This window comes from Terrapene carolina, unplaced genomic scaffold, assembly GCF_002925995.2.
Source record: "Terrapene carolina triunguis isolate 2854851 unplaced genomic scaffold, T_m_triunguis-2.0 Scaffold89, whole genome shotgun sequence".
NCBI classification, from domain to species: Eukaryota; Metazoa; Chordata; order Testudines; family Emydidae; genus Terrapene; species Terrapene triunguis.
The window spans coordinates 15,134,086-15,157,593 of NW_020664440.1; the positions used below are offsets into that span (position 1 = coordinate 15,134,086).

Sequence of the window (23,508 nt, forward strand, 5' to 3'; positions counted from 1 at the left end):
TTTACAAGTTAGATAACATTCAATATGCCCTGCAAGATTTAACCCACCAATCAGCTTTTTGTCTTGTTTTTCTGTACCTTTGTTTTGAACACCGCTTTCCAGGTACCAATGGGCTGTGGAAGTACCTCCCAACCTGTTCCAGGACAAACTACTCGTGTATTTTGTCTGACAGGTTTTGTATTTGCCCATGCCAAGAGCTGAATTCAGCTTTGTGAAGTGTTATGGGATATATACCTTAGCATGGGTGAACAGGAAAAAACACTATTCTGGGAAAGCATAATAAAATTCAGTTAGCACAACTACCCAGCATTCACATGTGATATAAGGTATGCAGTATTAATAGCTTGTAACAGGGTTTTCTCATCACCACTAGAGATGCCTCCTCCTGGCTGCTCTGGGAATTAGCCCTGCCCAGTCTGTTTTATATTAGCTCTGCTTGTTCCTTCTCAGCTGGGGTCCATCATCAATTGGTGTTGTATAGCAAACCTAATTCCCCTCAGGGTGTGGACTATGAGATTATCTAGCCCCTTCCCAGCCTCATTAATTTGATGTGTAGTACATATTAATGTGGTATACACTAGGAATAACATAGACTAGCTAACACTCACTTTCTGTGTAGTAAAGTGGTCATCAAGGTATTAACTAGATTACTCAGAATGTTATAGGTTGGAGCTATGCTCCACCCCTCCCTCACTTGCTGTTTAGTTAATGTGTTTTCTCCACTTCCGTAATCATTATGTAGCTGAATAACACAGCACATTCTCCGCCTGCAGTCCTGTAAGTAAAGTTTGTTTCTTGTGCACTGAGCAGTCCCTTTACAAAACCTGTCATGTAACTTCTGTAAAATGGGGTAAAGATGTTTATCTTTCTGTGTAAAGCTCTTGAGCACAGAATTTCAAAGGGACTAATGATTTTGGGTGCCCAACTTTGAGGCACTTTCAAGGGACCTGCTAGAAAGTACCTCACCCCCATTCTTTGAAAATCAGACCTTTTCAAAAACAAAAGCACCCAGTGCCATTTGTCTCTTTTTAAAATGGCTGTCCAAGCACTAATTGTTGAATTATAGTTGGCAGTCTTGGCAGAAAGGCCAAAGATTGAATAATTTGGAGGTTGAAAAGGACTAGTCCTTCCACTAGAAATGGTGCCTCCAGACCAGACTTTGAGGCACAGTGGCTGGGCAGCATGCAAAATTTTGCAGCACTGATGCCTGTGCTGAACCCGTCCTGTGGATAAAGAGAACGTCAACATCCAGGGCTGTTAATGATCATCTGTCATTATGAAGTCATAATTATTAAGTGTAATGTTTGTTTGTGAAAGGTCGATACTATGTTGCTATACAAGACAGGTCTATTGAGAGACGCATGTCCTGGAGACCTTACTCAATACTAAGGCAACCCACCAACTGCATTGTGTCTTTTTATTTTTTCTGCAACTCACCCGGGGTCCAATTTGTGTGTGTGTGTTGGGAAATGAAAATCGTACACCAGGTTTCTTCTCTTTCTCTGCTGTCACCTCCTCCTCACCCCATGGAGGGGGCCCAGACCACCTGTAGCAGCACCCTCTGCCCCAGCACCACAATCATAACCTGGGCTGTTGGGGGGGGAGTTGGAAAATGAGCCTGCCCCACGCTAACCACACAGTAGTGGCTCCTGTCCCATGGAGCTAAGCCCAGATCGCTACTCTGGGCATTACTGCCTGTGCACAGGGTCACAGCACCACAGAGATGCCAAACCTAAGTGGTGCGGTGACCCCATGCACCAAATCGCAACATTGGAGTGGTGAGCCAGGCCCAGCCTTGTGGCTCAAGAGCCTCTGCTTGCAGGGTCGGTACGGGATGGGTTCGTTCTCCAACCCTTCTTCCCACTGGGACCTCCTTTCAGCACCCGGGCACACAACCCATCTAAAACCTTTCTGTGACTGTTTGGGGGAAAACAATCTTATAATGGAGACAGCAAAACACACTGGGAGGCTCAAAGAAAGGGGAGTCACTTTAGATCCTCCCCCTCTACCAGTCTGTAAAGGTTTCATGCATGTTTTGCTATCGGAGATGGGTTGGCAGTGATGGTCCCTTTAGAAGGGAGGGGAACGACAGAGAGAGTGAAGGCCTGGTGCAGAGGGCTTGGGGAGTACGTGCCTTGATTCAGTGGAAGGAGATGGCATGAAAGAGGGGCATTGAGACTGGGGCATTGACTGTGGATTGAGGAGGAGGAGCTTTGATGGTTCAGATAATAGGGAACCCCGATCTGAACTATCCCTGCTTTTTAGCTTTGGCTATACAAAATGGACGAGCTATTTCAATTGCAAAACCCAGTGTTCTTAACCCATCTGCACCATGTTGGACTAGACCTCTATCCAAGAACAACGTTAATTATTGTGGTGTTCATAATTGCCAAGGATTGTTCTGCTCCATGTGTGACATTGCATGCAAATTATTTAATATAAATAATTTCATTTGCTTATTTGCAAATAATGTGCACACAGTCCCAGGCTCATGGTCAATACACCCTGCCCTGAGCAATGTGTGTGTAGCAGGGAGAGGACTTGGAGCTGCAAGGTGGGCTGTGGATGCTGGGGTTTAGGAAATTGCTGGAGGACAGGGGGTTGTTTGAATAACTGAGGGGGAGCTGGGGAGGGAGGGATCTGGAACTTGTTCTGCTGCCCCTGCAGCCTATTCTTGTCATTGCCTCTAGCCGGCTGGTTCCGTGCTGTGATACAGAAGGGGAGACATTGAGCTGTCTGTCTGTGCCAAGGTGGCCTCTAGTGGCCAAATGGTGCAATGACAGGCAAATACTTGCTGGCTTTCCACAAGTTCATCTCGATTTGTGATGTACCCGCTAAGAGGTGGGACTGCAGACTGACCAGCAAAATGCATGGTCATCACCCAAGGTCACTCACCAGCCACGGTAATTATAGTCTAACTTAGCACCTTCATTTTATTTACTCTGGAGACTTTTTTCTCTGTCCTGGAAGGTGAAAGTCGTGAGACTAGTTGTGGGGTCTTTTATCTCACACAGACTCCAGCCAGTTTTAATGAAGAAACAGCACAGAAACACCACACTTCCCTATCTGTCAGCAGCCCAGCCTGGGTGCTGGAGCTACTGTTGTTCCTCAGAGCGCCACAGACGTGTACACTTGCTCAGTGAATCCCTGTAACTTGTATTCAGGATATAAAAGACGCATAACACGAAGCCCTAGAGACACTCCCCCCCCCACCCCAACCCACGGAATACTAGTTAAAGCAAAATGTCCCTTTTGAGGTTAGGGAGAAAGGGAGATCTAGTTGGGTTAGAAAGAGGGGAGGATTAAAGGCAGGGACTTATAAATAGGGAAGAGATGGGAAAGGGTGAATTAAAATGGCTTGGATAACTTCAGAACTGTGCTTTTCTGGGATATAGAACTAAAGAAGTGTCAAGCTTTGTAATTACTCTGACACAATCCCTTTAGAATGATATATTCAAGGAATGCTTAGGGTCTTTAAAAGAAATCAAGCTGTTTCCTTTTAAAAGGTAGGAGGAAATTTCCCCGACCTTATTCTTTATTCAGAAATTCTGTTAAACACCTCCATGAAGCAATTTTTCATGGCTCTTAATTTAAAGTAACATGTGAATCAAATTAATTCAAAATGAGGGATTCTTGTTAGTAATTTGAAAGCAGATAATTTGAAATGTTGCTTTAGCAAGCTATGGTATCAAAAATGTCTGTGTCAAGAACACAATTTGAAAAAAAGTCTCTGTCTACCTGATGTTCCAATTAAATTGTGACAAGGAAAGGGCCTTCTGGAGAATTTCAGAGAAGCAGAGTATTATACCTAGGGATAGTTAGCACTGGAATCAAAATACTACACGATCACAGGTATACATGGATACTGAAGCTGTACTCTGATTACTAGATACATCCATTACCTTTAAATATTGGAGTTAGGTGTGTGACTAGTTAAACTTAGACAAAGTATTCGTAGAACCACAGAAGTGTTGGACTGGTAGGGATCTCAATAGGTCACCTAGCCCAATCCCCTGCACTCAAGGCAGGAGTATGGGGTATGAATCTTAGAGGTACAGCGCAAAACTTGTAGCCCAAGGGAGGGTGGCTACAGTTGATTTAAGCCATCTTTGCTCCTTCCCAGTTCTGGGCTGTTTCACCTCTGCTGATGGGTGCCTATCTGTACCCAGCTGTCTATGGGACAAAACATTGCCAGGAATCTCCACAGCACAGCCCTACTCCCGGAACACTCCCCATCAGAACTTGTGAAAGACTTCTAGGAGGGCAGCCTTATGGGTGTCTTCCACAGTGCCTACACTGGGAAACCCTCCCCTGACCAGATCGGTGGGGTTTACAGACTTTTTGTGATATTTTAGCCTGTTAATACTGGGTAAAAGGATCTGTCCAGCCTCCCTCTGATTGGTTTTAAGGAAAAATGAAATATTAAAAGAGGAAGAGGAATAATATGTATTTTACAAGAGATCAAGGAATGAGCTTTAGGCATCTACTTCTGGGGGGTTGGTCAAGATATATATATTATTTCGGGTGGGGGGGGGGGGAGAATATAAGGTGGGATTTTTAAAAGTGCTCAGCATTGGCCTAACTTTGTTATCAATAATGGTAAAACGCCAATTAATTTCAGGATTAGGCCAATGGTCAGTGCTTGAGAAAATTCTTACATAATATTTAAGGCAGGAATAAACTACTGTCATAAAGAGAGACTGAAGCACAATCCTTCAGATGGAGTTTCATTCACCCTTCACAGACCCTCTGAAATTTACACTATACCTTAAAACATAATATGTAAATGACAAAGATCTACAACCCATCCTGGACAACGATCCCTCGCTTTCACAGGCCTTGGGAGGCAGGCCAATCCTCGCCCACAGACAACCCGCCAACCTTAAGCATATTCTCACCAGCAACCACACACCGCACCATAGTAACTCTAACTCAGGAACCAATCCATGCAACAAACCTCAATGCCATCTTTGCCCACATATTGACACCATCACAGGACCTAACCAGATCAGCCACAACATCACCGGTTCATTCACTTGCACGTCCACCAATGTAATATACACCACCATATGCCAGCAATGCCCCTCTGCTATGTACATTGGCCAAACTGGACAATCCCTACGTAAAAGGATAAATGGACACAAGTCAGATATTAGGAATGGCAGTATACAAAAACCTGTAGGAGAACACTTCAACCCTCCTGGACACACAATAGCAGATTTAAAGGTAGCCATCCTGCAGCAAAAAGAGTTCAGGACCAGACTCCAAAGAGAAACTGCTGAACTTCAGTTCATTTTCAAATTTGACACTATCAGATCAGGATTAAACAAAGACTGTGAATGGCTAGCCAACTACAAAAGCAGTTTCTCCTCCCTTGGTGTTCACACCTCAACTGCTAGAAGAGGGCCTCATCCTCCCTGATTTAACTAACCTAGTTATCTCTAGACTGATTCTTGCCTGCATATTTATACCTGCCTCTGGAAATTTCCACTACATGCATCTGACGAAGTGGGTATTCACCCACGAAAGCTTATGCTCCAATACTTCTGTTAGTCTATAAGGTGCCACAGGACTCTTTGTCGCTTCATAAAGTACTTGTAACTTATAGTGCTTAACTTTAATTTAAAAATGAATATTTCTGTTCGCTGGAGAAAACGTTGGAAAAGTTTGAAAGTGTCTCTGACACTTAATGAAATAAATGAAAATCAAAAAGGGTGGAAGAGTCTTGGATCACAAAGGTTCCCTGTGAGGCAACACTCTGCAGTTTGTGAAGTATTTGGGGAATGTTCTCACATCTTTTTTTTTTCTCCTCGCCTAATGATTATCCCTGTTGTTGTTGTTTTTATTTCATTTTCTTATACTATCTTTGTGTGTACAGAAAAAAGCCCTTTCCCATTATCAAATCACAGAAATGTAGAGCTATAAAGGACATCAAGAGGTCATCTAGTTCAGCCCCTCCCGAGGCAGGAATAAGTACACCTAGACCACCCCTGACAAATATTTGTTTCACCTGTTCTTAAAAACCTCCCATGATAGGGATTCCACAACCTCCCTAGGTAACCTGTTCCAGGCTTAAAATTCCTTATTGTTAGAAAGTTTTCTAAAGCTCCCTTGCCACAAAGTGTGAATGTTAAAAGTCAACTTGTTGGACTACTTTTTCAGAATGAAACAAATATATATTGTGACAAAGTTCCTCCTCTATCTTGGTGGGTCCTGCACTTATTGGCAGATTTGCTCGCTTCACATATTCACCCTGTGGGTCAGGAAACAGTCCAGAGACCTTCCCCTCTGGTAGAAGCTATAGTCCAGGTCAATTCCTCCTGTGTTTGATCAGGAGTTGGGAGGTATGAGGGGAACCCAGGCCTGCCCTCTACTCCGGGTTCCAGCCCAGGGCCCTGTGGACTGCAGCTGTTTAGAGTGCCTCCTGGTACAGTTGCACGACACCTACAACTCCCTGGGCTACTTCCCCATGGCCTCCTCCCAACACCACCTTTGTCCTCACCACCGGACCTTCCTCCTGATGTCTGATAACACTTGTACTTCTCAGTCCTCCAGCAGTACGCCTACTCACTCTCAGCTTCTTGCACACCTCTTGCTCCCAGTTCCTCGCACACACTTCCTCTCCTCTGGCTCCCCCTGGCTTGACTGGAGTGAGCCCTTTTATAGCATCAGAGGGGCCTTAATTAGAGTCAGGTGCTTAACTACCTCACCTGACTCTTAGCAGGTTAATTGGAGTCAGGTGGTCTATTAGCCTGGAGCAGCCCCTGCTCTGGTCATTCAGGGAACAGAAAACTACTTATCCAGTGGCCAGTATATCTCCCTTCTGCTACTCTGCTGTTCCCAACTGGTCTGGGTCTATCACAAAATATATATATGTAATGGAAGGAAGATTTGAGGCAGTTATAAAAGAGAATCTCACATACATACCTGGGGGCAGGGTAGAGAGGAGGGGGAGAGAAACAAACCAAAATGCCCATGTTCTATGCCACTGGGGAGATGATGGTTTTGGGGAGTTGTTCTTGACACTAATTGAGGAAAGTGGTTTCTCCCAATGAGCCATCCTGCTCAAAGTAAAAGAGGGAACTAGGAAAAAGATGTCATGGCATCCCATTTACTACAAGAATAGTCTCTTTCAGTTTGTCATATGGCTCTGTCAGCTCATTGTGCTCTTCATACTTATACCCAGCCTTCTGGTCATCACTTACCATTCTGTTTCATTTGGCTTACTTTCCCCTTTTATCCCATGTTGAGTAGTAATTGCCTGCCACTCTAAGCAGTATTTTAAGATTGAAGTCCCTGGGTTTCCAGCCTCACTTTATCAATTAAAACTCCTCTGGCAGAATGTGAGAGCACAGTGGCCATTTTAAGGATCAAAGTGAAACTAAAGAAGCTTCTCTTTGCACAGGGATTAGCTGGTGCTAATATTTCTTCCTCATTAACCACTTATGATCAGAAAAGTCTTCATTTAAAAATAGAATTCAGGAGCAGAATGTGTGTTTCATGCCTGTAAATGTGGGGTCCATTTGTGGCTATTACTGTTTTCCTGGACCTCTGTAAAACGCCTGGTGCAGTAGATATTTCTAATTTTTAATTATAATAATTATTATTTCTGTCAGATAACACTGGAGTAGACATATTGAAATAACCTGCTGAAGGGAACAGCCATGCTGTAGTTGGACTGGACACAGGCAGCCTTGACCTATGACCTGGCCAGTTCTTCTGAGCTAAGCAGTGTCAGGCCTGGTCAGTCCCCAGATAGGAGACTTTTAAATCCTACAGATATTCTGAGCTACTCCAGGTTGCAGAGCAGACTGTTGGCACATAGGGAGGGTTGTTATAAACTAAGGCAGCCTACAAGGTTACTGTAATTTGCACTGAGGGCTGCATCAGCCTGCAGATAGCCCAGAATCTGGGTAGGTGCTTAAAGCCACCTTTACTACCGCTCAGTTGGACCTTCTCTACTGTGCTATGACATGCAGTACAGAATCTTTCCTCTCTAGTCTCACCCATGGGATTTCCACACCTTCATGCTCCTGCATTATTCCTTCATGTCTGTTTTTTGCCAGAGTTAGATTGTGAATTTTTTGGGGCAGGTGCCATGTATTATTGTTAATATATAGTAAATTATATGCACATTTATAGTGCTGCATAAATAATAATGGATCAGTTCCTGAGATCCCGCATTCGTTTTTACTCAGCTTCTACTCAGATTAATTGCTGTTGCTCAGTATCAAAGTGACTTCATTTGGAGCACTGGGGATTAGTGCAGAAATGGGAGCTGTCTCTTTAAATTATGTCCATTCCTACTGGGAAGCTGCTTCCAAAAGATCTTTGGGAACTTGGGGAAAAAGCATGCACTTAAATAACAGCAAATTGAAACGAGCCAGATGTGAGCAGGATCATGGCCCCATAATATTAGGTGCTGCAAAGCCACAGTAAAGACTTTCCCTGCCATGAAAAGCCCACAGTCTCATCTGATGATTAAAGTTTTCCATTGGCTTGATTGATACAGAATCTTAAACTCCCTTTTCAATATGGCTCAACTATGTCTTTCCATAGATGAGAAGCAAGCAGGGGTGAAAGTAACATTAAACACTTACCGGTATGGGGGCCAGCTCCGGCCCCCAGAAGGGGCGGGGCCTCGGGTGGAAGGGGTGGGGCTGGGGTTCAACATCTCCCAGCCAGCCCATCCACACTGCCTGGCCTGTGCCCCCCAGGGCTCCAGTGGTAATTTAAAGGGCCTGGGGCTCTGGCCGCTGCCGCGGTAGCAGCAGCAGTGGCCGGAGCCCTGGGTTCTTTTAAATCACTCCTGGGCTCCGGGGCAGCTGCTCCTTTTGCCCCCTCCCATGGGTGGCCAGGAGGGGGGTGCAAATGGGGCAGCATTTTAAGCAGGGTCCTTTGCCACGGCAGCGCTTTAACATCAGCCGAGTACAGGTCGGTACCTGCGGCCACATTTTACCGGTCTGTACCGGCTTACTTTCACCCCTGGAAGCAAGCAGACACTTTAATTAAGGATGACTTTTATGAAAAGAATACAGAAAATATTTTCAAGTGTTAGGCACCCAAATACCATTGAAATTCAATGGGCATTGTTGAGCTCCTGACTCCTTTAGGCTGCTTTGAAAATCCCATCCTAAAATAACAAAACAACAAAGAGAAAAGAAAAGACTTCAGGAAACTGAGGTGCAGCTCTTCCCTGACAATCTGTCCTGAACTCTGAGAACAAAATGGCAGTATTCAAGATCTATATGTGCTTCAGTTCCCAGAGATCTTTAGGGTCAAGCCAAAATTTCCTCTTTAATTCAAAATTTTCTTGCCCCCCAGTGGTTACATTGGAACTTCACTGTCAGTATCATATACTTCATAGAAGATTAGGGTTGGAAGAGACCTCAGGAGGTCATCTAGTCCAACCCCCTGCTCAAAGCAGGACCAACCCCAGCTAAATTATCCCAGCCAGGGCTTTGTCAAGCCAGGCCTTAAAAACCTTCAAGGATGGAGATTCCACCACCTCCTAGGTAATCCATTCCAGTGCTTCACCACCACTAGTGGAATAGTTTTTCCTAATAGCCAACCTAGACCTCCCCCACTGCAACATGAGACCATTGCTCCTTGTTCTGTCATCTGCCACCACAGAGAATAGCCTAGCTCCATCCTCTTTGGAACCACTCTTCAGGTAATTGAAGGCTGCTATCAACTCCCTCCTCACTCTTTTCTCTTCTGCAGACTAAATAAGCCCAGTTCCCTCAGCCTCTTCTCATAAGTCATGTGCCCCAATCCCCTAATCATTTTCCTTGCCCTCTGCTGGACTCTCTCCAATTTGTCCACATCCTTTCTGTAGTGGGGGACCCAAAACTGAATGCAATACTCCAGATCTGGCCTCACCAGTGCCGAATAGTGGGGAATAATCACTTCCCTCGATCTGCTGGCAGTGCTCCTACTAATGCAGCCCAATATGCCGTTAGTCTTCTTGGCAACAAGGGCACATTGTTGACGCATATCCACTATAATGCCCAGGTCCTTTTCTACAGAACTGCTGCTTAGCCACTTGGTCCCCAGCTTGTAGAAGTGCATGGGATTCTTCCATCCTAAGTGCAGGACTTGGCACTTGTCCTTGTTGAACCTCATCAGATTTCTTTTGGCCCAATCCTCCAATTTGTCTAGGTCACTCTGGATCCTATCCCTACCCCCCAGCATACCTACCTCTCCCTCCAGCTTATTGTCATCCGTGAACTTGCTGAGGGTGCAATCCATCTCATCATCCAGATCATTAATGAAGATGTTGAACAAAACTGGCCTGAGGACCAACCCTTGGAACACTTGATACTGGCTGCCAACTAGACATGGAGCTGTTTATCACTACCCATTGACCCGACAATCTAGTCAGCTTTCTATCCATCTTATAGTCCATTCATCCAATACATTCTTCTTTAACTTGCTGGCAAGAATACTGTGGGAGACCATCTCAAAAGCTTTGCTAAAGTCAAGATATATCACATCCACCACTTTCCCATATCCACAGAGCCAGTTATCTCATCATAGAAGGCAATTAGGTTGGTCAGGCATGACTTGCTCTTGGTGAATCCATGTTAACTGTTCCTGATCACCTTCCTCTCCTCCTTGAGGACCTGCTCCATGATTTTTCCAGAGACTGAGGTGAGACTGCCCGGTCTGTAGTTCCCCAGATTCTCCTTGTTCCCTTTTTTAAAGATGGGTACTATGTTTGCCTTTTTCCAGTCGTCCGGTACCTCCCCTGATTGCCAGGAGTTTTCAAAGATAATGGCCAATGACTCTGCAATCACATCAGCCAACTCCCTCAGCTCCCTCAGATGCATTAGGTCCAGACCCATGGACTTGTGCATGTCCAGCTTTTCTAAATAGTCCTTAACCTCAGTTCTTTCACCACTGAGGGCTGCTCACCTCCTCCTATACTGTGCCCCCCAGTGCAGCAGTCTGGGACCCGACCTTGTCTGTGAAGACTGACGCAAAAAAAAGCATTGAGTACTTCAACTTTTTCCACATCATGTGTCACTAGGTTGCCTTCTCCATTCAGTAAGGGTCCCACATTTTCCCTGCTCATCATCTTGTTGCTAACATACCCGTAGAAACCCTTTTTGTTACTCTTCACATCCCATGCTAGCTGCAACTCCAGTTGTGCTTTGGCCTTCCTGATTACACCCCTGCATGCTCGAGCAGTATTTTTATACTCCTCCCTAGTCATCAGTCCGAGTTTCCACTTCTTGTAAGCTTCCTTTTTGTGTTTAAGCTCACCGAAGATTAAGCCAAAGTGGTCGCCTGCCATATTTGCTATTCTTTCTGCACATCATGATGGTTTGTTTTTGTGCCCTCAATAAGGCTTCTTTAAAATACAGCCAGATCTCCTGGATTTCTTTCCCTCTCATATTAGCCTCCTAGGCGATCCTGCCCGTCAGTCTGCTTTTCTGAAGTCCAGGGTCCGTATTCTGCTCCTCTTCTTTCTTCCTTTTGTCAGGATCCTGAACTTGACCATCTCATGGTCACTGTTGCCCAAGTGGCCACCAACTTCTTCTTCCTCTATCAATTCTTCCCTGTTTGTGAGCAGCAGGTCAAGAGGAGTGTGGCCTCTAGTTGGTTCCTCCCGCACGTGCACCAGGAAGTTGTCCCCAACACACTCCAAAAACTTCCTGGATTGTCTGTGCGCTGCTGTATTGCTCTCCCAGAAGATGTCAGGGTGATTGAAGTCCCCCATGAGAACCAGGGCCTGTGATCTGGAAACTTCTGTTAGTAGTCCAAAGAAAGCCTCATCTACCTCATCCTCCTGGTTTGGTGGTCTATAGCAGATGCCCGTTTGCTCTTTCCTGTTCCAAATGCCTAGGTTTTACATTTATTTTTTACAATAGAAGGGCTTGATTTATCTTCTGACATCACTGTCTGCCTGAGGAAGGAGGTCCTGGAGATGGCCACCCTAGCGCTTAGACCTATGTGGTCCGTAAAGCCCTATGTTATGTTATTTTTAAATATTTGAAAAGGATGCTCAGAGTCTTGGATACATGGTTTGGAGTTTTTGTTTTTAAATCTAAATCAATAAATACCTATGGGAGCCAAACTTCTTTTTTCCCCTAAATTATTTCCGCCTCATATTTCTGGCATACTTTAGGGAAAAAAGGAAGGGGGACATTTGCAATGGTTACAAAGTTCAAACATAGTTTCAAATGGGCTAAGCCAGGTTTTTTGCCAAGCAGGTTCTTTCAGGTGCACAAATGTCAATAAGTGACCTAGGAAAACTATAAGCAATAAAGCAAGAGAGAGGTTGCGCAGAATGAAGAGGCAGTGTAACAGAGTAATTCCTAAGATGCTCTTTAATTTATCTCTGAGGCTTCACAGGAATTAAGCTTGAATCACATAGATGTCAATTTCTTAAATAACAGCACATAGCAGACTAGCTCCAGTTTGAATACATTTAGTTGAATTTTAAGAGACCTTTAAAATCCTTTTCACAGCAGCGGTTGTTCCTTTGCATTCACATGACTGGCATTGGCTCTGCTATTGCGTTCATGTTTTAAAATTCATGTCTCACCCAGATTTGATACGGCCTTACATGTTATAGTCACTGCTTGGAGAGGCAACTATAACATAGTATAGTTGGGCTGATGTTAATGTCTTTGCCTTTCCCCAATGGAGAATGGCAAAATAAATAGTACACTGACACCTACTGCAGGATGACACAGAGTGTGTGCTGTGAAGTAAAGAATGTTACATTGGAGCATTTGAAAACGGACTGGATTAAGAAGCTTTAGGGAGCAAACAAATTATGTAATTGATATTCATTCACTCTGTATTTTATGCACAAAAACAGAGGTGATGTCTTAAAAATTACTCAGTTCAACCCAGTGATGACCTGCAAAGTATCCACAACCTGGACAGATACCTTGATCAGTCCCATAATCTGTTCATGCTCAGACCTCCAAGCAGTAGTGAACTGTTGAAAAGTCACAGCCCCCAACTCCCAAGACTCCCAAGAACTAACCCTACCTGTGTCAGAATTCCCCAGAGTGGCTAATCAGAGCCCTCCGCATTTTCTACCAATCAAGACAGAAAAGACCATTTTGCTTTGTGTTTTGTTTTCTAAAAAAATGTTTTGGAGATCTTGTTAGAGTTTCAGTCTAAACGTTGTTGTGGGTTTGCTCTCACTACTGCCAGGGTCTTGCAGTTTTGGGAAATGTAATGACTGAAACAAATTTAAAGCAATTGGGTCTGTCTGCCTTACAGGCACATACCACTGGGAAAGCAAGCAACTGTAAAACCAAGCAAATTTCAAGTTATTGTTTGGGGGAAACAGTTTGTCTTATGCTCTCTCCTTTTTGTGGATCACTGTACTATTTTAACACCTTATAAGCTGAACAAAGGCATATTTGGAGAATGTCTCTGTCAGGTCTATTCCTGGTATCACAAAACTATTTGGTTGTGCCAGGGAAGGGGTTAAAAAAGATGCCAGAAAGAAGACTCTGGTAGAATTCTATGAATAGCAAGGGAGAGAAAATAAATAGTTTCAAGAGGAGGTTGCCATCATCCTGCAAACACACGAACAGGTTGCCAAAGGATCAGGGTTATGTAAGTGTTGTTTGGCTGTTGGAATGATGATTTGGGAAACTTAAGGAATATACAATGTGTGTCAAATTGCTACCCTCAACCTTTCTTTTAATGTACCTGTTTTCATGAATGCAACTGCTTGTTCCACTAAGGCATACAGCTATTCTATGTATGTGAATCAGATTCTGTATATGTGAATCAGATTTGCTATCCAAAAAACATGTGCAAAATGGCCATATACCAATATTTGAGGATGCAATCAGAAACTCATCTTGAACTGTGGTTCTCTTAACCATCTATTTGACTATGTCAGGAAAATGACAGAATTCTTAAAGATAATTTATACTACTAGCCACAAATATCCCCAATATCTCCTATGGGGAGGAAAAAAAGATAAAAATATACTTGTATTAATCAAGGAGCTATTCTCCAAGCTGATGTACTTGCAGAACTCCTGTTGACATTGATGGGAGAGACTTAGTACACATCAAAGGGAGAATGAATTATGCCCTTCAACGTTTCCATGACATTTCCATTTCTACTCACTCCCCTTTCATATTTGGATGATGTCATTAGTGCTAAAAAGAATCAAAATCTTAATGATGCAGCTGCTTGTACAAACATATAAAGGGACCATGTTTATGCTTCCAGAACACTACATCTCCCTTTCTCCAAACATAATGGAAATATGAGTATCCATCATCTGCCTTCTGTAATGATGCCCTTGGTGGGACACTTCTGAGAGTACCAATTCAGGACAAATTGCTTAGAGCAGGGCAGTTACAGCCCAAGGTTCGGTTTTTTTCACTTCTAAGGTACACCAAACTAGCCAGAAAGAGAGGACTTTGGTTTTACCCCATTGGCTAACAAGCAATTACCTTAGACACTCCAGTTTCCCAGTATCACCAACAGTTCTACTCGTTATGGGGATCAATGGTTATGAAAACCAATACCCCAGTAAAAGGAAAAAGGTTCTCCCGATCCCAAAGGACCAAGCCCCACACCCCAGGTCAATATACAGATCAGATCTTACCCACAAATCACGCTGTTGCCAATCCTTTAGAAGCTAAAGGTTTATTCATAAAAGGAAAAAGATATAGCTGAGAGCTAAAATTGGTTAAATGGAATAAATTACATACAGTAATGGCAAAGTTCTTGGTTCAGGCTTGTGGCAGTGATGGAATAAATTGCAGGTTTAAATCAAGAATCTGGAGTACATCCAGAGCTGGGATGGTCATTCGGTCCTTTGTTCAGAGCTTCAGTTTGTAGCAAATTCCCTCCAGAGATATGAAGCAGGATTGAAGACAAGATGGAGGAGTTTTCAGGGCCTTTTATATCCTCTGCTTGTGGAAGGACACCACTTTGTTCTTACTGTGGAAAATCACAGCAGCAAGATGGAGTCTGGAGTCACATGGGCAAGTCACATGTCCATGCATGACTCAGTTTGCAGGCCGACACCATTGTTTACATGCTAGTTTGAATGTTCCCAGGAAAGCTCAGATGTAGATTGGTGTCGCTCAAAGTCCATTGTCAGTTAAGTATTTATTGATTGGGCACTTACTGAGAATAGTCCCTTCTCAAGAATCTGACCAAACGCTTCTCTGAGGCTACTTGGACTCAAATATATTTGAGATACAAGTACATAGCCCATATTCATAACTTCAAATACAAAAATGATACACACATACAGACAGCATAATCATAACCAGCAAAGCATAACCTTTTTTTCGACACCTCACATGACAAACTTTGTACAATAGTTGCTGCAAATATATTACAGTGGTTGCAACAATGATCTATATCATAGTTTATGTCAATAACGTCACAGATGAACATACTGTACTGAGGATAGCAAGATGCGGGGAGCATGGTGTCTGCTTGCAGCATTGCTTGAAAGCTAGCAAGCTTCTCAAATGTACTGCAATCCAAATCTTTTCAGATGCCTTCCATTTGCCATTTATCACTATAAAGGACTTCTGCAGTAGGTTGCAAAATGTCCATTATTTCCGTCTTAAGTCACTAGAGAAAAACAGCAATGGATCAATGGATCTAGAGCATTATTCTTAGTGAAACCAATCTGTGAGATGACTCTGAGGTTCCTTGGTACTGCTGAGTTTATAGATTGTCAGCTGCTATGGGTATGCCAGGAAGTTACTTATCAGCGGAATGATCCAGGATCAGTTTATCTTGAAGAACTCTGATATTCACTTTAATTGCTACGGCAGTTTGTAGCTACTCAGAGCATTTGCCAGTTCTTCAGTGAAGGGTAAGATATTACTGCAGTGGTCCTGTGACAAAATCCTTAATTTGCAACTTTTACAATTTTACCACTTAATTCCCTCTGAGGGCTGTACCTCAGGAACATTGTGAATTAATTTGACAGTTTAAATAACTGTGCATTTCCTCTTGTCATTGAGTACAAGAAAGTGAAATTTATTCTATATATGCCACTTGGACAAGTTGTAACAGTAAACCATATTTTTGGTCCATTCTCCATCCGATTCATTAGGAATATATTATTGTTACGGAATTAAAAATGACACATGACTCTATCTGTAATGAGCTCTTCAATATAGATTTAAACTCTTCGGAATGAGTTTATAAGCTTGAATGGAAACACAAGCTAATGCCATTAGTCTAGCATTTGGTGTGTGTCACTTTGCTGTTACTTTAAAATAGATTTTGCTCTCTTGCAGTGTGCTGGTCTATTTGGACTGGGAGGAGAGAAAGAAGGGCCAAGAAAGCAAATAATATTGTTGCCCCTTTGCAGAATGGTAGCAGATTTGTTTGGGGGATTATTTTGTTTGTTTGTTGGTGGGTTGTTTTCTCATTGGAAGAGACTTTGGTGATATAAATTTAGGGTATTTTTCCCCTTAGCTATTTATATTCACAAAATGCACGTAAGTCCTGTGATCCTTGAACAGAGGTAGCAAAAATGACCGCAAAACATCACACTGGCCATTCAGTTTTCAAAAGCATCGGCCAAGATACCTCTGCGTGTACCACTGTGTGTAGCCAGAGAAAGCAGCACACTCAGACATTATCCTGCTTTAAGAACCCTTCTGGCCTCTGTACTGTCACCTAGAAATTCCTTTAGTCCCAAATCCTTTGTTCTCAGTACTGACCACCGGCTTGGCCTTTGGTTCTAGTTCAAATGGGCCCGAACATAGTTCTTCTCCTACCCAGCTGCTCTACACAGCGATTCCTCAGACACATTCAGCTGTAACCAGTGTCCATTGCAGCTGGATTTTGCCTCCCTTCCATGCAGGCAGCAGAAAGTGTGTGACCCACAGAATACATAATATCTGGGGTGTGGCTGCAACATTTGAAGCCCTTGGTATTTAAGCTTTTCTATCAAGTACTAATATAGGAAATATAACCCATTTATTCAATATCAAGTGGTAATTGCATTACCAGCTTTGTCATAACAGTATATCAGCCGGTCTATCTGAAAATTCATGTTTCTATGGATTCAAGCAATCTTTAATGCAGCTGGAGCCTTAACTACAGAAATGCCTTTGTCGTTTATTACAGCTCTCAACTTCCTCTCCCTGCACCTCCCCCTGTGTCTTTATCTCTACTCTCTCCTCCCATCAACCTGCAGAGCAGGGAAAAGTTACGATATCTGCATCTTCTTGTACACACCGTAGGAAAGCCTGTTGTAAAGCAATCTTCCCCCCAAGCCTAAAGAGATCTTAAAGTTTCTTGATGATACCGACTTTAAAATATGCTCATTGTCCACATCCATCATTTTCTGTGCACATCTCTGGTTCCCCCTCTGATGGTATCTGGAAATTTGCTGATTTATCTCTGTATCTAAATTATAGAGAGTTGTATTGGATTACAGAGCACCTCAGCACTAGCTTCAGAGATGTCTAAATAATGGTTCCATCCAGGACACTAAGGCTCCTTAGTCTTGACACTGTGAAATATGCCTACTTCTGTTCACTGCTATGTCAGAGTAGGAGCCTCTTGAAAGAACATTGTAGCAGGAGTGTATATATTTTCAAGTGACAGGTCTGGCACTTTGCAGCAATCTGCTTTCATCTCCCCGCCCCCTCCCTCAATGAATTCTCCTCAAGTCCCCAAATCTTACTTACAGGAGAAATGGGAGGCTCTTGAGGGAGACACAAAGTGGAAAGCATGGCTTGATGGAGTGCCAGAGAGGCCTTAAAGTAGCAGTGCCTTAAAGTCACAGCTAATTTAAGTTCTCCTTAGGCAGAGAGATTTTTCATGCTGAGAGACAGAGGGAGAGAGAGCAAGCTTGGTCATCAAGCTAAAGTCACTTAGTGGCAAGTAGATATTAATTGCTGTCTCTGTCCACTTCAATGCAGGGCCCGTGTACTGGTGTCTTTGTATTAAATCCACACATTTATTCACAGATGTGCTTGGCTACATGAGGGTTTTTCTTTGAGTATTTAGTCTCTCTTTAGTAGCCCCCACCCACAAAAACATTTCCACATGAGGGAGTTATTCTCTTGCAGTGAGAAATATAGTCCGAGATTTTGCCCATGGTGGTGTGTGTCTTCTCCTCCGCTGCTCCTTTGCTCTGAAACAGACTTTCAATCCTCCTCATCAATTCTCCCTTTATTTTAAACTTTATCTGAAAACACCTCTTTTGCTTCAGCTACTTAATTACTCATCCTCACTGCTGTTTCCTATTATGCATCTCTGAGAATGTATTAATTAACACTATGAAGTATTTTGAGGGAGAGAGTTTGTATCTAAGATGGTATAAAAGATGAAAGATCCTATAATTAGGTAACAAAAGAAGAAAGACATTAGTATGAATCCATCCCCCCTTGATGTGAAGAACCCCACAGAAGATGTAAAATAGTAAATGAGCTATTTTTCTAAAACAAGATTAATAAATTAAACCTAATTATATGAATTATGTTTGTTGAGTAGCTTTTGCATCAGGGCTTTCTGTCTTGCTACCATTATACTGTCTGCAATTGTTATTCTTTAATTCTCGTTACTAACTGTGGGTTAAATCCTGCAAATATTTACTCTTATGAGTTTTTATTCTGATGGGGTAACCGCGTTCACTTTAAAGGTGGACTTTCGTGAACAAGCATGTGTGAGATTGAGCTCTGTGTATTCACAATATTTGGACCTCTGTATTATTCCTGTTTTGATTTAACTTGTCAGAGCAGTTTCTTTGGCTTTTCTTTCTATTTATGCTGTTAAAAAAATTAAAGCTGTTATGCCAAATAGTTATTCAGTATTTTGTGTGTTTGTCTATGCCATTATCGACCTCTACTGCCTTCCAGTTTACTTTTTTATTTCAGTCTTTTTTTATCTTGTCCATTTCCATCATCTCTTTACTGTCGGGTTAGATTGTTTTTCTCTTTTGCATGGTTTATTTTTTGTCCATCTGTGACTCTATCCATCCACGCATATTGTATGTATCCTGTCACATAGTATACACTTCCCAAGAGAAAAAAGAACAAACTAACAAAACCTGCAAGAAGGGCTTACAAGGCTTAACATGAAGCTTAACTACTTCCTCAGGATGGTGATCGAGTACTGATTTCTTTTTTTTTTTCTCCTCCAATTTCTAACTTCTGTGTATTTTCCACACTCTTCTCCTTGCTCTTCATTTACAGATTTTTTCCTTCTTCTTTTTCTCTAAACAGGTGGCCTCTGCATTGCCCAGTCACTGAAAATTCCCCAGGATCGCAAAGAGAAGACCATCGACTTTGATAAAATTATCAAGCAGCTCCTGGACACTCCCAATGCCAGGGCCGTCGTTATTTTTGCCAACGATGAGGACATAAAGTAAGTGTGACTGAGAAAATTAATACATTTGTGCTTGCTGGCTTTATGGAGTAGACAAAGTAAATAAAACTGTACAGAGCAATGGAATGGAGTGATCTATTTGTAGGAACCTGTGGATCATTTTATAGAGAGATAGCAAAAGAATACATAGTATATCATTGAAAGTCTCTGAGTAAGGATAAAAGGGGTAAAAAACAAGGGTGATGTCATGGTAGGAGGTCTACTACAGACCACCAAACCAGGAAGAAGAGATGGATGAGGCTTTTTTTAAACAACTAACAAAATCATCCAAATCACAGGACTTGGTGATGATGGGGGACTTCAGTTACTCAGACATCTGTTGGGACAATAACACAGCAGGGCACAGATTATCCAACAATTTCTTGGAATGTATTGGGGACAATTTTTTATTTCAGAAGGTGGAGAAAGCTACCAAGGGGGAGCTATTACAGATTTGATTTGGACAAAGAGAGGAACTGGTTGAGAATTTGAAACTGGAAGGCAACTTGGGTGAAAGTGATGATGAAATGATAGCCTTCATGATTCTAAGGAATGGGAGGAGGGAGAACAGCACAATAAAGACAATGGATTTCAAGAAGACAGACTTTAGCAAACTCAGGGAGTTGGTAGGTAAAATTCCATGGGAAGCAAGTCTAAGGGGAAAAACAATTGAATACAGTTGGCAATTTTTGAAAGAGACATTATTAAGGGCAAAAGAGCAAACTATCCCACTGCATAGGAAAGATAGGAAATATGGCAAGAGACCACCCTGGCTTAACTGGGAGATCTTCAATGATCTAAAACTCAAAAAGGAGTCCTGCAAAAAGTGGAAACTTGGTCAAATTACAAAGGATAAATATAAACAAATAACACAAGTATGTAGGGACAAAATTAGAAAAGCCACGGCACAAAATGAGATCAAACTAGCTAGGAACATAAAAGGAAACAAGAAAACATTCTACAAATACATTAGAAGCAAGAGGAAGACCAAGGACAGAGTAGGCTTGTTACTCAATGAGTGGGGGGAAGACAATAACAGAAAATGTGGAAATAGCAGAGGTGCTTAATGACGACTTTATAGATGGGGGGGAAGCGGTAGACGTGGTATATCTTGACTTTAGTAACTCTTTTGATACTGTCTCATAAACAAACTAGGGAAATACAACCTAGATGGAGCTACTATAAGGTGGGTGCATAACTGGTTGGAAAATTGTTCCCAGATAGTAGTTATCAGTGGTTCACAGTCATGCTGGAAGGGCATAACAAGTGGGGTCCCACAGGGATCAGTTCTGGGTCCAGTTTTGTTCAATATCTTAATCAATGATTTAGATAATGGCATAGAGAGTACACTTATAAAGTTTGCAGATGATACCAAGCTGGGAGGGGTTGCAAGTTCTTTGGAGGGTAGGATTAAAATTCAAAGTGTCAGACCATTTCTCCAGTTTGTCCAGAAGTAAATAGGATGAAATTAAATAAGGACAAATGCAAAGTACTCCACTTAGGAAGCAACAATCAGTTGCACACATACAAAATGGGAAATGACCACCTAGGAAGGAGTACTGTGGAAAGGGATCTGGGGGTCATAGTGGATCACAAGCTAAATATAAGTCAACAGTGTAAAGCTGTTGCAAAAAAAGCAAACATCATTCTGGGATGTATTAGCAGGAGTATTGTAAGCAAGATGCGAGAAGTAATTCTTCCGCTCTACTCTGCACTGATTATTATTACAACTGGAGTATTGTGTCCAGTTCTGGGTGCTACATTTCAGGAAAGATGTGGACAAATTGGAGAAAGTCCAGAGAAGAGCAACAAAAATGATGAAAGGTCTAGAAAACATGACCTATGAGGGAAGATTGAAAAAATTGGATTTGTTTAGTCTGTAGAAGAGAAGACTGAGAGTGGACATAACAGTTTTCAAATACATAAAAGGTTGTTACAAGGAGGAGGGAGAAAAATTGTTGTTCTTAACCTCTGGGGATAGGACAAGAAGCAATGGGCTTAAATTGCAGCAAGGGCGGTTTAGGGTGGACATTAGGAAAAACTTCCTAACTGTCAGAGTGGTTAAGTACTGGAATAAATTGCCTAGGGAGGTTGTCGAATCTACACCATTGGGGATTTTTAAGAGCAGGTTGGACAAACACCTGTCAGGGATGGTCTAGATAATACTTAGTCCTGCCTTGAGTGCAGGGGACTGGACTAGATGACTTTTCAAGGTCCCTTCCAGTTCTATGATTTTATGATTCTAAATTTCACTATACCCTAGATGGGAAAAGGATTTCTTGGTAGGCATTTTTACTCTTATGATAAGAAATCCATTTCATAATGAAAGGAAATAAGATGTGCATAACTGTTACAATTTCAAATTCAGTCTAAAATGAATATTGTCCTGCATTTTTTCCTATATCCTATCACACTCCAGGTGATCCCAAAGTTCTTTACAATCTGAGGGTTTGATTATGCAGTTGCTTTGAATACAAAACTCCCATTGGATCTAAATGGAAGTTATCCTCATGTAAGGGCTACAGGATAATATTATCCAACTTTGACATTCAGCCACCTCTGCTATAGGAAAGTGGTAGGAAGCCATGCAACAAACACAGAATTCTGCACAACAGGGATGGAGGAAAGGAATTTTGACCCAGGTCACAAGACCACATCTTTAGTATTATAAATAACATCAAGGGATCATTAATATTTTCACATAGTAGACAGGATATTGTTTTTTAAAGATTCATCTGAAAGACACCACCCTCTTCAATAAACTTCACAAAAATCAGCTTATCTACATGGGAAGGATGAAGGGCTGAGTTTAACCAACCTGTGTTTTAGAGTGACTAGTTAATGCACAAATAATTTCCATTCATATCTTAAACTTTAATATACTACTATTCTAAGCAAGATCATTTATAATATCACTATTCTTTCACCTGGACAGATGTGGACTTTTGCTCAAAGGACTCCATCTAGTATAAATAGTAGGGGAAAGCCATTGATTCTTACAATAGTATCTGGAATGCCTTGACCTGGAGGCAAGAGCCATCCATACTTTGCAGAGCACTGATTCCTTCACGAAGGCTTAGAAGCAAATGCCATACCAGAACCATGCTGAACTGCCAACATTTTGCTCTGCTCCTTCCGAACTCTCTTGATTCCACTGGTCTGTATAAGAAATGGCATGAAACTTTGGCAATGCAGCTGTGAGACATTAATATAAGAGCCTCAGCTCAGGCAGTTGCTTCCCCACCAGCTTGGAGCATAGCACTGAATCTGAAGCTTCTGCTGGTGCAGGAGCTGGAGGCTCCATTGCTACCAGAGTCCCTTCCCTACTGGGCAGCAGCTAGAGGAACAGGTCCAACGAGCGGTTGCTGTTGCTGCTGCAGCAGGAGTACAGCCCAGTGCAGGACCCCAGACACCAATGAGGGACCCTAGCACTCACATGTGAGACTACTGACTGGGATCCTACTATATTCCAGTGCAGGACCCCAGAGCCCAATGTAGAAAGACCAGAGCTCCTGAAAGACCCTGGTGAGACACCCCAGTGCAGGACTCCAGACTGGGACCCTAGGACATTCCATTGCATTCCAGTGCAGGACCCCAGGATGCAGTGTAGGACATCCATCAGATCCCAGTGCAGGGACTCCAGTGAGAGCCCCCAGCCCCTATGTAGGTCCCCATTGAAACATCCCACTGAGAAAATCCAGACCCTAGTTCATACTGGTGCAGGGCCACAACAGAGATCCTAGATCCTTGAGCATACCAGTGCCATACCCTAGTGTGGGGCCCCAAAGAGGGACCTGAAGTCCCAGTAAGTGATCCCAGTGCACCATCATTAGTACCTGTGAAATTTGGTGTTGCTCTTCTATGATATCTAATTGTTTCAGCTATGCCTCAGTAGCTTCTAGCCATCACCCCAGTGATGAGCATGTTGGTTTTGAGTGGGTGGAGACCAGTGCTTAATTTGTGCCAGGGCAGAGCCCCGGCACCTCTGAGCTTGCCCTGGCACCTCTTTCATTACAAATTAAGCACTGGTGGAGACTGAGTTGCAGTAGAGTGCAGAGAGTACCACTTCTTTGTTTTCCCCCAAATTTGACCCCGTCCTACAATCTATTGATATTTCTTCATTTTAGTAACTTCACTTTTACGTACGTGTGTGTGTGTGTG

General features: G+C 42.6%; 1 protein-coding gene across 2 annotated transcripts in view; it reads left to right on the forward strand.

Annotated features, from left to right (window-relative positions):
* GRM7 (glutamate metabotropic receptor 7) overlaps nt 1-23,508 on the forward strand; it is a 556,942-nt gene that overhangs the window by 257,357 nt on the left and 276,077 nt on the right. For both annotated transcript variants that reach the window (XM_026650481.1, XM_026650480.1), the window contains exon 3: nt 19,206-19,347. In XM_026650481.1, the coding sequence (XP_026506266.1) occupies nt 19,206-19,347 (142 nt within the window). The remainder of the gene's footprint in view (nt 1-19,205; nt 19,348-23,508) is intronic.